This window comes from Hemicordylus capensis, chromosome 1 (assembly GCF_027244095.1).
Source record: "Hemicordylus capensis ecotype Gifberg chromosome 1, rHemCap1.1.pri, whole genome shotgun sequence".
NCBI classification, from domain to species: Eukaryota; Metazoa; Chordata; class Lepidosauria; order Squamata; family Cordylidae; genus Hemicordylus; species Hemicordylus capensis.
Window position 1 is genome coordinate 137966787 of NC_069657.1, and position 17484 is coordinate 137984270.

Consider the following 17484-nt stretch of genomic DNA (forward strand, 5'->3'; position numbering starts at 1 on the left):
GTTGGCCTAGGACTGGGGAGTAGGGGTGTGCACGGAACCGCCAAACTGTGGTCCGGCACTGGGGTGGGGGGTAGCTTTAAGAGCGGCGGGAGGGTTTACTCACCCTTCCCGCCGCTTTCCCCGCTCTGGCACCATAATTGTATTCCCCGCTGTCACTGTAAAAAACTCCCAGGAGTCCTTTGCGCGCGCGCACATCACAGAGACTCCTGGGAGTTTTTTACAGCGACAGTGGGGAAGGGGCGGCAGGGAGGTATCCTGCTGCCCCAATTACTCCTACAATTACAGCGCCAGAGCGGGAAAGTGGCGGGAGGGGTAATTAAATCCTCCCCCCCGCTCTTAAAGCTACCCCCCCGAACCGGACCAGACCGCCCAGGTCCGGACCGGTCCGGAGGCCTTTACAATGGCCTCCGGACCGGTCCGGGCCCATCCCTACTGGGGAGACCTGAGTTCAATCCCCATTCAGCCATGAAACTCACTGGGTTATTCTGGGCCAGTCATGTATCTCTCAGCCTAACCTACCTCACAGGGTGGCTGTGAAGATAAACATAAGTAATCATGTACACTGCTCTGGTTTCCTTGAAGGAAGAGTGGGATAGAAAGGTAGGATAAAGATATTGTGTCAGAAACAGATTGATTATTTTCTTCCTTTGAAATGGAGGAGCAGTGGGCATTCTGTGAATAATTTAGATGGATGATGGTATGGTGCTTTGCTTTCCAACTTGAATTTGTGAAGGCAAATCTGTTAAACTTTGTATATTTGTGTCTTGGTTTTACATAAAATGTATTTTATTTATTTGAAATGTTAAGGGGGCCCACACATGCCAATTTGCCCCCAGCCTTGCAGCCCCCTAGGGACAGCCCTGTCTGCATAGCCTCTGCTTAGTATTGTTTCTGCATATCTCTGCATTTGTGCCTTTATCAACGGCACTCCGGTCTTCATCTTGTGAGAGTTTCTTCCAGTCTCGTTTTGGAAGCTTTTTAGGCACAACTACGGGATAAGCTCGCTTTCCAGATTACATACTGCACCAGGGTAAAATGTTTCAACTCGGCAGGCTCGTATTAAAGAAGGACGCCCAGAATCTCAAACTCCGTCCTATAGCGGATAAATACAGCTATTTTTCTGCAACGGACTTGCAACCCTGTAGCACTATGACGCAAAGATAAAATTGGACACCTAGGAGATCCGTAGGTAGTGACCCTGTCCCTGTGGTAGGGCTTAATCTGGAAAGCGCTGAAGAACGACCGCTTTTTGCGGTAGAAGAAACATATCGACGAATTTCTCCTGCCTAGCTGGTGTAGCGCAGCCAAAAGTTCAGCATTTGTAAAAGTTGCAGTCCTAAACAGGTTTCCGTGGAAGAAACTCGCGATGAAATGAGGGCCCCTCTTCCAAATGGATGTCAAGAGCCCACGAAGGCGGGTCTCTCGAACCGCGTGCAAATGCCAGAGAGCTGCCGGGCAGCAGCAGAGTTCACCCCGGCGACTTGGAGCCCATCTGTGCCCCCGCTCCCCGCACGACGACTGGGCGAGGCGAGTTTCGTTTCCCCGCCAGAAAACTCGCGTTCCCCTTCTCTCGTTTCCTCCCCGTCCTCGACCACCACGCCTAGCCAGGGCTGCTGCTCCTCCCTTCAAGGCCTGCCCCGCCCGTGGCCGCGGCCCCTTTTCTGACCCTGTGCGGCGGCTGCCTCGCTCGTACCCTCATTCGCCTCTTCGTTCGCCATGCAGCCCGCCGCGGACTCCGTGTGCCTCAACATGCAGCCCTACGACGGGAAGGCGGTACACGGCGGACCGGCTCCCCCGTATGCCTACCAGCCGCCGCGGGCCGCCTACCCGCCAATCGAGCCGCCCCGGGACTTCGTGCTCTGGTCGCTCTTCAACTTTGTCTTCCTGAACAGCTGCTGCCTCGGCTTTGCCGCTCTCGTCTTCTCCATCAAGGTGAGCGCGCGCTCAGAGCTCGAGCCTAGGGAGGTCGCCCCTCCCGGATGGGCGCCAGTCGCTCGCCCTCCTCCCGCTCCTCTGTGGGCTCCTCTGCCTCGCTCTCCTCGCCACCCCCCTCCCCATCTTATAGCCCGCTCTCCCTCCAAGGAGCCCAGAGCGGGGCACTACGTGCTGAAGTTTCTCGGGGCAGGCAGCGCCCTTCCAATCCCAGTAGAGTTCCTAATGTTTGTTGTGCCGCCAGGTTGTATGCCTGGATCTCCCCGGTCCTTGCCTGTTGCCTCGGTGCCAGAAGTCGCTCTCGTCTGCAGGATTTCTGCGTGTTTCGCAGTCGTCCAACCGAGGACATGAGCCCAGGGGCGAGCGGGTGGGGGAGTTGAGCCTACACGAAAATATAACGAACTCCTGAGTCCTCCTCTTTCCAGGGCTTAATTTGTAGTTCTAGGCACACTTAAGCGGAGTACTCCGCCCTTCAGTACGGGGCCTTGCTTTGAAGTAAAGGTAAAGTGCGCCGTCAAGTGGATTTCGACTCCTGGTGCCCACAGAGCCCTGTGGTTTTCTTTGGCAGAATACAGGAAGGGTTTTACCATTGCCTCCTCCCGCGCAGTATGAGATGGTGTCTTTCAGCATCTTCCTATACCGCTGCTGCCCGATATAGGTATTTCCCATAGTCTCTAAGCACCATTAATTCCCACATCTTCTTGTGGATTTTTTAAATGGTTGGTAATCAGCAAGTGTACAGTTTAGAAGAATTCAGGTTCAAACCCACTTTTTGCAGTTTGTTTATTTTTACGTTTGTATCCTGCTCCAAGGAGCCTAGAATGGCGTAGATGGTTATGTTTGTCCTCACAACGCTTTGAGGTAGGTTAGGCTGAGAGGGGAATGACTGCCCCAGAGTCACCCAGTGAGTTTCATGGCTGCATTGTGATTTGAACTCTGGTCTCCCCAGCAGTAGTGCTCCTGGACTTTGGGGCCGAAGTCCAGGGCCACCACACTATAACTCCCATCACAATACATTGTAGCTGGGAATGATGGGAATTGTAGTTCAGTAATATCTGGAGGAACCCTGGTTGGGAACCACTGCCTTAACCACTACACCATGCTGGGTTTTTTTTAATTTGGGTTCTTAGTGTATGATTCTGCTTATTAAGTTCTTGAAAAGTAGCTATGATAGGCTCTTGCAGAAAAACTAGGTTCTGTGATACCTAAAAGACTAATATGCTTGTTTTGGCATGAGTTTTTGGTTAGGCAAGTAAGCCTTTGCTTCATCAGATGCAACTTATTTTTAGTGCAGTATTTTGCAAACGTGTGCTCCAAACTTAAATTGCCAGAAAGCTTAGGTAGGGGTGCAGGGGCGATCTTTGGTGAGTGTGGGTGATGTGTGTGTGTTGCTGGATTAGGGTAAATAGAACATTTTAATAGTAGGTGTGGTGTCTTCTTGCTTTCACTTTCCTGTTATTTCTATCCTGCTGCCTGGCCCCAAACAACAACTCCGACCCCTTTTCTGGCTATCCTAGGGATTAATCTGAAAAAGACAGAGCACATGAAATGCTTGTGGTGATCAACTGGGAAATAGTTTGCTTTGCTCTATCAGCTTCGTGCAACATAATGCTCATTTTCTACAGCTGCCATTGACCTTAATTAAAAACGCCAGGCTGTTTTTTGTTCCTACTCTCTAGCCTCCAGATCCTTCCATTTCCCTCTTCTATTCTAGTGGGGGCTGCAACCTTGAACTTGCTTACAAAGAATACTTGGAAGACAAATGCTTCATTGCTCTTACTATGTCTGTCTATGTCCTGTATCTGCTACTGTAGTATAAATGGACATGTGATTTTTCTTTGACTTTAGAGGTTTATAATTTTTCAGTTTAGGAATAATCATGACAATAGTCACTACCAATTAAATCATTTTTCTAGCAGAATGGCACATAAATGTTATTATTACACAGAAACCAACTGAATAACTAGTACTGTTATCACTATTTTTTTTAAAAAAACATAATAGTTTTTCTACTGTGTGCTTAATTTTCTTAATACACCTTCAAAAACAGATCATGCAATACAGAAGCAGAAATAGACTGTAAAGGTCTATTACAATGCCTAATAAACTTCAAACAAACCAGAGTTGTTTCAGTTTAAAACTTCCAAATGTTCATTGTTACAAGTTAGTTTTAGCACAGTATGTGGGAAATTCCCTTTTGATCTTTTGAGTGACTTCAGTGTAAAATAAAACTTTAGATTCGTGCACAGCTTTATCAATAGATGTTAATATAGTAGGGTGGGGTGAGAAGAATCAACACATGGAGTGCAGCCACACTGTTGACTTGGAGAATGACCTGTGACACTTTCCACATTAACTGGGTGGGTCAAGCTAACTGACCCCAGAGATCAAGATTTAGAAATCAAAAGTTGAAATCTGCCAGATGACTGTTGATAGGGAGATAACACTCAGGAAGACTTCATGGAGAGAGAATCGACTTCTGTTCTTATGACACAGACACAGTGAATGGGATTGGAGAGCTATGAGGAAAAGGTTTACCAGAACCAGACATGAGGTGGACCAATAACAAGAAATAGGTGGGCATGAAGAAGCATTACCTGTTTGAGATAAGCCACTCGTAAAGGGGAATAAAATGCATTTCTGCAGGGGTTGTCAAACTTGAGTCCCCAGAGAGGTGGCTGGACTGCAACTCCCATCATCCTCAGCCAAATGCCATTGTGGCCAGTGTTCCTTTTAACAGGGATTTCCAGATGTTGTTGACAACAATTCCCAGAATCCTCAGCTGCAATGGCTTTTGTTTGGGGATTATTGGAGTTGTTGTAAACAACATCTGGAAATCCCTGTTAAAAGGAACACTGATTGTGACTGGGTATGATGGGGGTTGTAGCCCAGCAACATCTGGGGGTCCGCATTTGAGAACTCGTTTATTTCTGAATATGGATTTTGATTCCAATGAGGTGGGGTTATAAAAGTGTGCCTTGGTGAAGAATGAGGATTAGCCATTTCTGTCAGCCAGCTGCCAGGGCAGAAAATTTGTGTGTTTTAAGGCAGGGGTCCTCAACGTTGGGCCCCCAGATGTTATTGGACTTTTAACTCCCATAATCCCCAACCAAAGGCCACTGAGGCTTGGGATTATGGGAGTTGAAGTCCACTAACATCTGGGGTTCAAACGTTAAGGATCCCTGTTTTAAGGAATGATTCTCTGCTGCTGCCTATCAAGGCAGAAGTTTTTTGAAGAAACCCCTCCCATCACATTGCTACAAAACATTCTTCAAGGTTTTTGAAGAAACCCCTCTATTGCTACAAGGTAAACCCTCCCACCAATCCAATCTGATACAGGACATCGTATCAAATTGGATCCTATTGAGCAATTTTTTTCATTGAGCCAAATCAACAACAAAAAATCCAAGTACATGCCATGGTGAATCAGTTCAGATTATCGGGTCAGCAGGAATACATGACTCTGACAGGATGAATAAATAAATAGTTCTACCTAGGGTTAGCAAAAATAAGTGGTCCAAACAGAAGAAATGTAATGGCTTCAAAGAGCTCCAAGAGATTGCAACATTTTGGCAGCAAGACCAATTATTATTGGCCTGTTGCTTGACATTAGTTGAGATGTTTCCCAGACTCGGAAGTCGTTTTCCTTCAAGTGCCACACAAGTGGGATGGTGCTTTTCTACCCCCTGGTGGAAGATCGGTGTTGGTTAGTTAGAAGAACAGCAAATGATTCACAAATTGTGAGATAATTGTCATTGGTTTCTGACATGGGAGTCAGTCAAACTATTAAAAACTTGGGTTCAGTTCAGGTTCAGCAGCACTTTTTAACTTTCCAGTTCAGTTCTGGTTCAAATACTAACTTTAAAAAATGATATGGTCCCTGGTGCAGGCACTCTGAACAGGTTTTGAACTGATTTAGCATACATTTAATGTAGAATAATATCAAACACTGTTGCTTGTAATGCAACATCTACAATATGAGTTCAATAATAACCATCAATCTGAGAAAAATATTTTATTTTTAAGCTACTCATTGCAAGGATTTTTAACACCAATAAAAAAGATAATAGGATAAAAAGGAAGGAAAATACAGTAGAACGCTTTAAAAATATGCACTCTCCTTCTCATTCCATTTGACTTCCAGCTATTGATTAAACATGCTATTTACTTGCACTAATGATTCATTCATTCATTTGATTTCTATACCGCCCTTCCAAAAATGGCTCAGGGTGGTTTACACAGAGAAATAATAAAATAATAAGATGACTCACAGTCTAAAAAGAAATATCAGATAGACACCAGCAACAGTCACTGGAGGTACTGTGCTGGGGGTGGATAGGGCCAGTTACTCTACCCCTGCGAAATAAAGAGAATCACCATGTTGAAAGGTGCCTCTTTGCCAAGTTAGTAGGGGTAACATGACACATCTTCCAAAATTCTATCATTCATATTTGAACCTTAACTTAACCCAGCTGAGGATGAATAGTAAGGAAATAAAAGAAGCTTGCAAGGATTACATTCAGATTCAAGTCAGCCTTGGGCCAGTTCAAACAATGCAGCTTGGCAACACAATGAAGGGGTACTTGGAGAGCACACCCATCCATTGAAGATGTCCCAATTCATTCCTGGTATGCCCCTTGATCACATGTGGGAGCTGTTTATCCAAATGGCCCCTAAACACATGCTGCAAATACTTCTTGAAACAAGTATTTGTAGAGTGAGTTCAGAGAACATCTGGATTAATAGCCCCCACATGCAATCAAGGGTCATACCAGGACAGAGATGTCCCATGGAGGACATTCGGATGGTTGATAGGAGGATGTCCTGATGGGTATGCGCTTGTCATGCCCCTTCCCGTTCATTCGTGCTACAGGACCATATCATTTGAGCCCTTGTGTCCCAAACTGGTTTTTAGATTCAGGTTGGTATGATTCCCTGGTTTTCAGTACTCATCATGCAACTATGTGAACTCAACTGTGCAGCTCACCAATTTTCCAAATACTGTGTCTCAAACTTAATATTTTAATGTTATTGAGTAGATGTATCTGCTTCAGGACTTATCTGCTTTTCTTTCCCTAAATGATTTCCCTTGATGGCTAGCAAGCAACACTACTAAATGACTGGATTACCTGTGTGTTTGAATTTCTTATGATTAACATAAGATATTTATTTATTTATTTTACATTTATATTCCACTCTTCCTCTGAGGAGCTCAGAGTAGTATACTTATTTTTATCGTCACGACAACCCTGTGAGGTAGGTTAGGCTGAGACATACATGACTGGCCCAGAGTCACCCAATGAGTTTCATGACTGAATGGGGATTCAAACTCTGATCTTCATGGTCCTAGTCCAACACTCTAACCACTATGCTATGCTGGCTTCTCTATGCAGAAAAGAACAAATAAATGCGTATTTTAAATACTGAATGTAGTGGGGGGGGCACCTATCCAAGGCTGTGCACTGAACTGGATTTGCTTAAAAATTGCACTAAGTACAATTAGTGCTAAGTGCTTTTCTTTTATGCCCCTCATCCTATATATGTTTAATAGCAGCCAGAAACAGATGGAATTTGTCTTTGCATAAAGAGAACAAGGGGCCATGTTCTTACTTAATTATTGCAAGTTAAATGTCAAAGGTACAAGACCAGGGCAAGAAAAATGTGGCAACTCTAAATAGTAGTCAAAATATCTGATGCCCAAATGCTAGGGGACAAAAAAAGTAAAGCAGCAATTAAAAAGACTGCTCAACTTAGGATCAAAAGACCACACATGACTCTAAAGCCAGCCCTAGTGTTTTGAGTAAGAGCCATTCCTCCTCCAACTCTGTTATCCAGGCCACAGAATATCACAAGCAAAGAGCAGATGCCCTGCAAAAGGGGGCTTATTATGGTGGGAGTCACAGAGGAAAACCCATGTGGACAAAGCCAAATGCCGTAGGAGAAGACAGCAGCTTCCATTCCATCTCTGTTCCCCTTTCCCTTTTGCTCTCCAAGCCCCTATAGAGAGATGTTAAAAGTTTCTGATTTGAATCTCTGTGTTTCAGGGTATAAGTGAAGCTCTTGTGCAAGTTGTGTCAATGTGCCCCAAAGAGATGCAGATGTAGCCTAATCCTCACAGAAGGTCTACAGGTGAAACTCGGAAAATTAGAATATCGTGCAAAAGTCCATTAATTTCAGTAATGCAAATTAAAAGGTGAAACTGATATATGAGACAGACGCATTACATGCAAAGCGAGATAAGTCAAGCCTTAATTTGTTATAATTGTGATGATCATGGCGTACAGCTCATGAAAACCCCAAATCCACAATCCCAGAAAATTAGAATATTACATGGAACCAAGAAGACAAGGATTGAAGAATAGAACAATATCGGACCTCTGAAAAGTATAAGCATGCATATGTATTCAGTACTTGGTTTGGGCCCCTTTTGCAGCAATTACTGCCTCAATGCGGCGTGGCATGGATGCTATCAGCCTGTGGCACTGATGAGGTATTATGGAAGACCAGGATGCTTCATTAGCGGCCTTCAGCAATTCTGCATTGTTTGGTCTCATGTCTCTCATCCTTCTCTTGGCAATGCCCCATAGATTCTCTATGGGGTCAGGTCAGGCGAGTTTGCTGGCCAATCAAGCACAGTACACCGTATACTTTTCAGAGGTCCGATATTGTTCTATTCTTCAATCCTTGTCTTCTTGGTTCCATGTAATATTCTAATTTTCTGAGATTGTGGATTTGGGGTTTTCATGAGCTGTACGCCATGATCATCACAATTATAACAAATTAAGGCTTGACTTATCTCACTTTTCATGTAATACGTCTGTTTCACATATCAGTTTCACCTTTTAATTTGCATTACTGAAATTAATGGACTTTTGCACGATATTCTAATTTTCCGAGTTTCACCTGTAGATGCTAACCACCAGTTTGGAAGCTTTATTTTCACTGAAAAACAGCCCCTTGGCTTGTTTTGCATGAAAACCAGTGGGATCAAGAGTAGGAATAGCACTTACACAGTGGGTACGACTACTTCACCCTCATGTTCTTCTGTGATGCCGCAGAATTTCAAAATCTAATCCCTTGATAGGTCTACAGTATTTGAAAGTGAGGATGCTAACTTCAGCTTTATATTCTGTGAAATGCAGAGAGATGGTACTGATGTGTTTGTAGTGGTGTTGTTGCATTTAAGCAGCAACTATTCCCACTTTCCCCTCCCCAGTACTAAATTGTTGATGGATGAAACTGGAAAAGTCATTGTAATGTAACTGGAGTGAGGTAGGTGCCGTCAGTTCTGGAGACAGAAGGTGGCTATTAATATCTTTATGAGAGGGTTGTCAAACTTGTATCCACGGGTGTTGCACTTAAGCACCCATAATCCTTCAGCCATTGTGGCTGGGGATTATGGGAGTTGATCCAGCAACATCTGGGGACACAGTTTTGACAACCCCTGTCATAAAACCCATGGCATTGTAAAACTGCCCTGAGCCATTTTGGAAGGGTGAAATGACTGAACAAATAAATAAATAATATGAATGGGAAAAGATGGGCAGCAGAAGCTCTTCAGTTCTCTCAGTCCTCTGCTAATGCTTTAGGTTTTGTGATACAGTCCCATAACCAGCATCAAAAGGAGAGGAGAGCTGGTCTTGTGGTAGCAAGCATGACTTGTCCCCATAGCTAAGCAGGGTCTGCCCTGGTTGCATCTGAATGGGAGACTTGATGTGTGAGCACTGCGAGATATTCCCTCGGGGTGAAGCAGCTCTGGGAAGAGCAGAAGGTTTCAAGTTCCCTCCCTGACTTTTCCAAGATAGGGCTGAGAGAGATTTCTGCCTGCAACCTTGGAGAAGCCGCTGCCAGTCTGTGAAAACAATACTGAGCTAGATAGACCAATGGTCTGACTCAGTATATGGCAGCTTCCTATGTTCACTTGTAATCTGTACGCAAATCAAGTGCAAGGATTTCACTGCTAATACTTCTTTTTTTTATGCTTTCTCCTTCTCTTCAGTCAAGGGATCGTAAAGTTGTTGGTGATATGGATGGAGCGGCTAGCTATGGCAAGACAGCCAAGTGCCTGAATATTACTGATTTGATACTGAGCATCTTATTCATCATTCTTCTCATCATCCTGGTTGCCACGGGTGTACTAAGTATGCAGGAGCACATCAAGCGCCTCTCTAACGAACAGCCAACCTATAATAGTGGCTGGAATTAATACAGCAGTAGAGCACGTCTTCAGGACATTCTCCCCAGCATTATATCTTCAGTAGCACTAGCTGCACTTTCTTCTCTGTTGCACTTGACCTGTTTAACTTGCAAAGAATGAAGCATTCCACAGTGTAGCTTGTACTGCTTGCACTTGCAGAGATGCAGAGATTTATACTCTTTAAAAGAGCTCTGTAGCCACCGTTTCTCTACTAAGACCGATAAGATTGAGCTGATCGCTTTAAGTAACTCAAACTGGATGGGGAAACTGATGCAGGAAGATGTTATATGGCAGAGACTGGATCAGCCCCTGAATCTGGCTTTGTAGCCTTCCCAGTTCTTGTTTCTGATCATTTGTATTGCTGTGTTTTATTTTGTTTTGATAAGTTCACAAGTCTCTCACTTGAGGAGTTTTAGAGCTTTTGTGCATTGAAATGTGAAGTCTGGGGTGAATTCTGAACAAATAAAAATAATACCATTTATTCTGTGTAAAAGATTTCTTGGTTCAGAGTTGTTAAAACATTTCAGGACAAACATTCAAAGCAAGCTTCTTGTCGGAAGAATCTTCATTTTTAGGATGGGTTCAGATACTCACTGGGAACTAGAATTAAATCTTGGTTCTGTGTGATGCCTTTGAGCCTCAGGGACTGTCTCCTCTCCCCACACCTGCATGCATGTTTGTTGGTAGATTGTGGTTAGAAACAAACCAAGATTAGTCATGACATCCAAACTGACTAAGCTTGACTTTTTCTAACCAAATTGACGGAAATAAAGATCTGAAGCCGATGTATGTTTGTTTATTCGATTTATATACTGCCCTTCCAAAATGTCTCAGGGCGGTTTACAGCACAATTAAAACAATTAAGACAAGTTAACAAAATCAAACTATTAAAACACAATAAAAACAATTAAACAATTAAACAGCTAAAAACCCTGGAAATCAGGGCAACAATTTAAAACAGTAGTCAATCATTTAAAACCCTGGAAGGCCAGGCCAAACAGATAAGTTTTAAGGGCTCTCCTGAAGGATAGTAATGATCTCAAATTATGAAATTCTGCTGGGAGTGCATTCCACAGCCTAACCGGTGGCAACTGGAGACGGACCTCCTCAGATGACCATAACTTGCGGTGGGGATCATGTAGAAGAAGGTGCTCTCTTAGATAACTTGGACCTAAGCCATTCAGGGCTTTAAAGGTAATAACCAGCACTTTGTATTTTGCCCGGAAACATAGCGGCAGCCAGTGTAACTGTTTGAAGACAGGCATAATATGGTCTCTCCGGGTTGCCCCAGAGACCAATCTGACGGCTGCATTCTGAACTAGCTGAAGTTTCCAGACTACGTACATAGGCAGCCCCATGTAGAGTGCATTGCAGTAGTTGAGCTGGGAGGTTACCAGCTGATGCACCACTGTTTTGAGGTCATCCTCTTCAAGGAATGGGTGCAGCTGTCGAATCAGCCGAAGCTGATAGCACTCCTGGCCATGGCCTCCACCTGAGATACCAGGGTGAGGCCTGGGTCCAGGAGTACTCCCAAACTGCGTACCTGCTCCTTCTAGGGGAGTGCAACCCCATCCAGGACAGGAAGATCTAACTCACCCCTCAGATTCTGGACCCCCACAAAGAGCACCTCCATCTCGCTTGGATTCAACTTCAATTTGTTCTCTCTCATCCAGCCCATTACTGCCTGTAGGCAGGCATTTAGAGAATGAGTGCCATTTACTGAAGATGAAAAGGAGAAGTAGATTTGGGTGTCATCGGCATACTGATGACACCCAGCACCAAATCTCCTGATGACCTCACCCAGCGGTTTCATGTAGATATTAAAAAGCATTGGTGACAGAATGGAGCCTTGGAGGACTCCATATATAACAGCTCCCGTTTTAAGGAGCAACTGTCACTAAGCTGCACCATCTGGGATCTACCCGAGAGATAGGAGCGGAACCACTGCAAAGCAGTGCCCCCTATCCCCAACTCCCCCAGGCGATCCAGAAGGATACCATGGTCGATGGTATCCAACTCTGCCTAGAGATCCAGAAGAACCAGCAGAGTCACACTCCCTCTGTTGATTCCCCATAAAGGTCATCCATCAGGCCGACCAAGGCTATCTCAACCCCATAGCCAGCTCTAAAGCCAGTTTGAATTGGTTCTAGAGAATCAGTTTCCTCCAAGACTGCCTGGAGCTGGTCGGCCACCACCCTCTCAATCACCTTGCCCAACCAAGGGAGATTGGAGATTGGCCTGTAAAACTCTGTTGCCAGATTTGGCTTTTTTAAAGCCAAATTTTGGGTTACGGCCCATTTGACTCACGAGTATACCCCTTAGGTTCTGGATAACTGTCCATCACTAAGGATGAGCCCCTGGTGGCGCAGTGGTAAAACTGCCGCCCTGTAACCAGAAGGTTGCAAGATCGATCCTGACCAAGGGGCTCAAGGTTGACTCAGCCTTCCATCCTTCCGAGGTCGGTAAAATGAGTACCCAGAATGTTGGGGGCAATATGCTAAATCATTGTAAACCGCTTAGAGAGCTTCCAGCTATAGAGCGGTATATAAATGTAAGTGCTATTGCTATTGCTATATTGCTAAGGGATCCAGAGAAGGCTTCTTTAGGAGTGGTCTAACCAATGCCTCCTTTAAACAAGGGGGAACTCTACCCTCCGTCAGTGATGCATTTATGATATTAACTAGGCCATCTCCAACAATCTCCCTGCTAGAGAGATGCAGCCAAGTCAGACAAGAATCCAGCGAACAGGTGGTAGGCCACACCGCCCCAAGCAGCTTGTCCACATCCTCAGCAGTCACAGATCGAAACTGATCCAATCTAATACTGCAAGAGGGATTGCTGGACACCTCTTCCAAAGACCTTGCAGAAATAGTGGAGTCTGAGTCTGCCCGAATACAGGTGATCTTGTTTGCAAAAAACCATTAAAGGCACCACAGCAGAATGACCCCAGGCACTGATTTGAGGTAGAAGGAGCAGAAATCAAACTCCTCACAACCTGGGATAGCTCTGCTGAGCGCGAACCTGCAGCCGCAATGCGCTCAGACCTAAAACACTTTTTTGCTGCACACACCGCCACTGCATAAGTCTTCAAATGGGTCACATGCTGTATCCTGTCAGATTGTCCACTTGGACAGCTACCTTGAAAAAGGCCTTTGAGGGATCTTTCTTTTCTTGTGGGAGCAGATCCAGAAACGGACCTACCTTTCCCCACAAAAAGTGGTTATATCTGGCGTCGTAAGCCTGATAATTTGTCACATGCAGATGTAAGGCTGCAGCAGAACAAAGTCTTCTCCCAAAAGTGTCTAATTTTTTGCCTTCTTTATCACTGGACGTCAATTGGCTATGGCCCCTGGTTCTTTGCAGGGAAGCCTCCATGATGATTTAATTCAGGATGGGATGGTTTTTCAGAAAGGCAGTATCATCTTGAAACTGCACTCTGTAAAAGTTTTCTAGCCGCCTATTAAGATGAGAAAGCGTATTAGGCTTCTTCCAGTGAGCTTTCATCACCTTCAGCAAGGCAGAGTTCAAGGGCAAGGAGGCTGGTACCTTGGCCTCCAAATCGATCAAACTGAATAAGGGGTCCAGTTCACCTTTCTGTTGGGTACCCAGGTTTACTCCCAAGGTCGAGGCCATACGGGCCAGATAGGCAGTGTATAACTTGAGATCCTCCAATGGAGAGACCGGCTTAGAGTCAGAATGGATATCTAGTGAGGAAGACCCCATAGACACAACCTCAGAGTCCTGAAAGCTATCCTCACTCTCGTCTGCAGGGTCTTGTGATGTGGGCATCTAACCCGAAGGGGAGCCCAGAGTGCTACAGGGGTTGTCTGGTACCAAAGCTGATTGGTCCGACGGCAACTCCTAGGCTGGCACCGTCTCCTGGTGCAGCGATGGCACAGACTATTAGCATCACCACGGTCAACTCGACCCGACGGGGAATGATGTGGCAAGTGGGAACGCGGGCATCCTTCTGAATGCAAGGGGGGCATATGCCAGGCCCTTGTTACCGTGTATAGCCTGTACTCAGGCCCTTCTGGATACCGAGACCCATAATGGGGTCGGGCGTAGTCTGAGTAGTCCGATCTATAGTCTGGCTGGTATCGATCATAAGATCTCGAGTCCCAGCACCAAGCCCCATAGGCAGCCTCCATGTCTAACAAGGGGGATCGATACTCAAGCATACAACAGCGATCTTGATGTTCCCAGGAAAGATCCTGCCAATAAGTCGACAGGTGATCTTCCTGATACCGCCTGTGGGGAGACTTGCGTCTAGGCAGCCACAATGTGCTGTCAGCAAGTTTGGGTGGAGAGTAGGCCTCCTCTCCAGACAAAGCATACGCTGGCTCATCCAGTACGACCAATTCAGTTGCTATAGGTGAACTAGGGCGCATCAGCACCGAAGATTTCTGCATTGGATGATCCTAAGCTGTTCTCGCCTTCTTAGCTGAGGCATACAATATCTGGGTGTTCTCCAATGTCTTCCTCTTGGGATTTGAAGGTGAATGTTGACCATTCAGTATTTGTCTCTGTAATTTCAGTTTCTTTTTCTTAGGCTTGGACGTTGATCCTGAAGAGTTTGAAGATATCTTCGATACCACCGGGGGTTAGTATGAAGGGAGTATGAATTTTTGTGAGCCTATTTGGTGAACTTCCGACAATGCAGACAGGTCTCGACAATGTGGGATTCCCCCAAGCACAAGAGGCACTTGGTGTGTGTATTGGGGGAAGGGATCTTCGATCTACAGTGGGCACTCTTAAAGTTCTTCATGTCCGGCACACATGTCGAAGGCGGCTGGCTACCACGCTCCGTCCCAGCCGGGATCGGAGATCCGGAAAGGGGAAAAAACCCACTGTGTCCAAGCAGATGCCTCTGGGCAGAGGCTCTCTTACCCCTGGACTTCGGGACCAAAGTCCAGGGCCTCTACACCTCCTGCGGGGGGGGGGATCCTTTTTACTCTGTCCTGGGTGGTATGGTTGCAGAGCCACACCACAGACCCATACTGTGCTGGGTGGCCAAGTGCAATTGTGATCTGAGCTGGGTGCTTTAGAGACAGAGTGGGGAGTGGGGGAAGTGCTAAGTTGCATGTTGGCATAAATATACCTGTTTTATATTCTCCCATTCTTGTGAGTTAAGTTGATATTTGTGCCCTCAAAAAAACCCACATGTTAAAAATAGTGTGTGTGTGTGTGTGTGTGTGTGTGTGAGAGAGAGAGAGAGAGAGAGAGAGAGAGAGAGAGAGATGGTGTGTTTGTGTAGGGTGATGATGATTAATTTGCCGGGGGGCAGGGGGGCTCCAAAGGCCCTTAGGTCCAGGCTCCAAAATTACCTAGGTGCATCTCTGCCTCTGGGATTCCTACAAGCAGCACAGAAGGCAAAAGCCCTTCCTCCTTTGGCTATAGGCTTCTGTGGGAAATAGGATGCTGCCTCCTGTGTCTGATCTAGCATGACTCTTATGTTCCTGAGCATGTTTTAAAATTGCCCTTGACACCTAAGACTTGGAGGTATACTGCCTCTGTACAGCAAAGATCCATACATATGGATCTAACATAATCTATGAGAAAGGAACATAGGAAGCTGCCATATACTGAGTCAGACCATTGGTCTATCTAGCTCAGTATTGTCTTCACAGACTGGCAGCGGCTTCTCCTGGGTTGCAGGCAGGAATCTCTCTCAGCCCTATCAAAATGAGCTGCGGCACAGGCGTTTAGAAAATAAGCGGTATCACTTCAAAGGGTCTGTAGTTGAAAAGGGGGAGTGGGCAAAGGACAAGATGCATGCATCTAGTTTGACATTCCAAGGCTTGCGATTGGATGGAAGTAGCCCACTAATGTCTGACCCCCACGATATGTTAAAGATCATGGCCCAGTTTTATACAAACTTGTATGCATTGAAGGATATTTCTGTAAAGGACATTCAATCCTATCTTGATAGGTTCTGCAGTCTGAATGAATATGGTCTCGGCTATTCCCTCACTGAGGGGGGCGGGGGAAGCTCTTTGACCCATCCTGTAACGATAGAAGAAATCAGAGCAGTTATCTCAGCGGGAAAGAACACATCGGCCCCGGGGCCTGATGGTCTGACATGGCCTTTCTATAAGATTTACGCAGACAGATGTAGCAGAAGAGTTTACGTAGCAGAAGAGTTTATCTGCTGTAGGAAAGCATGGAAAGATGGATTCACAATCTATATTTCTGGGACTTAGCATAAGGGAAAATGTGCTTTGTGTACTTGCAAATGTGCTTGATGACTTGCAAACTCTAAAATGTGGCCAGGGAAAGGGAAGGAAGCATAATGGAATACAGAGGACTGATGTGATCTACCTACATAATTACGGAAAGCTGTAATGGGAATGCCCTTAAAGCATAAATCCATCTCTTCTGTGTTAGACCTTTGGTCTATACATTATATACCTCAGGCTGCTACTACCAGTTTTAGTAAAATTATTTAATTTTGTCCTAGACAATGGGCGTTTAAATAGGTCCTTTGGGGACGGCCTCTTAATTTCCCCCCCCAAGAAAGGTGACACCACATTACCACAAAACTGGAGACCGATAACCCTCACAAATATCGATTACAGAATCTTTGCCAAAATCCTAAATAATAGATTGGCGAAAGTGGCCCCTAAATTGGTCCACAGCTTGCAGACAAGCGCTATCTCAGGAAGAAAGATGACAGACTCATTGTGTCTGCTGAAGAACTTTTTTACTCTATACAGAATGAAAGTCGGAAAGGTCACCTCCTCTTATTGGATCAAGTTAAGGCCTTTGACAAAGTGAACCACAATTATCTGTGGACATTGTTGAAAGCTAAAGGTATACCACCCCTTTTCATTACTTGGATACAGCTGCTTTATATGAATGCAAAGGTGACACCACAGATTAATGGATGGCGGGGCGACCCAATCACTTTGCATTCGGGTGTCCGCCAAGGATGCCCACTGAGCCCATTACTTTATGTTTTGGCCTTGGATCCGATCCTGATCAGGATTCAGAGAGAACCCCATCTGCAAGGACTCTCGGTCTCTATCCCCCTGCCCTGCGAGCCTTTCCTGGGGGGGAGGAGGAGGGAGAGTGATGGGATAGCCGAACCACCTGTCCACTCAGAACCGCATTCTGAGTTTAAGGTAAAATTTGTAGCTCATGCTGATGATGTTACATTACTGTTATCGAATGAAAATGAAATCCCTGTAATACTAAACCTCTTCTGGGAATATGGCAAGATCTCGGGCTCAGAATTAAATGCTGACAAAAGCGTATTTGTTAAAATGGACCCCAGATGCCAGCAACTCTCGTGCCTACCCATCTCTGAATGTAAAAGCGAAGGGGCCCCAGAGTCCAAACTGAAGTGGGTAGAT

The 17484-nt window shown here is 45.5% G+C and overlaps 1 protein-coding gene across 1 annotated transcript; it reads left to right on the forward strand.

The window, feature by feature from the left end:
- Positions 1 to 1206: 1206 nt before the first annotated feature.
- Positions 1207 to 10610, forward strand: LOC128341221 (dispanin subfamily A member 2b-like). Its single transcript, XM_053287460.1, has 2 exons — positions 1207 to 1932; positions 9932 to 10610. Exons 1-2 carry the CDS (start codon positions 1717 to 1719, stop codon positions 10136 to 10138), a joined length of 423 nt encoding a protein of 140 aa, XP_053143435.1. The 5' UTR covers positions 1207 to 1716; the 3' UTR covers positions 10139 to 10610.
- Positions 10611 to 17484: the final 6874 nt, after the last annotated feature.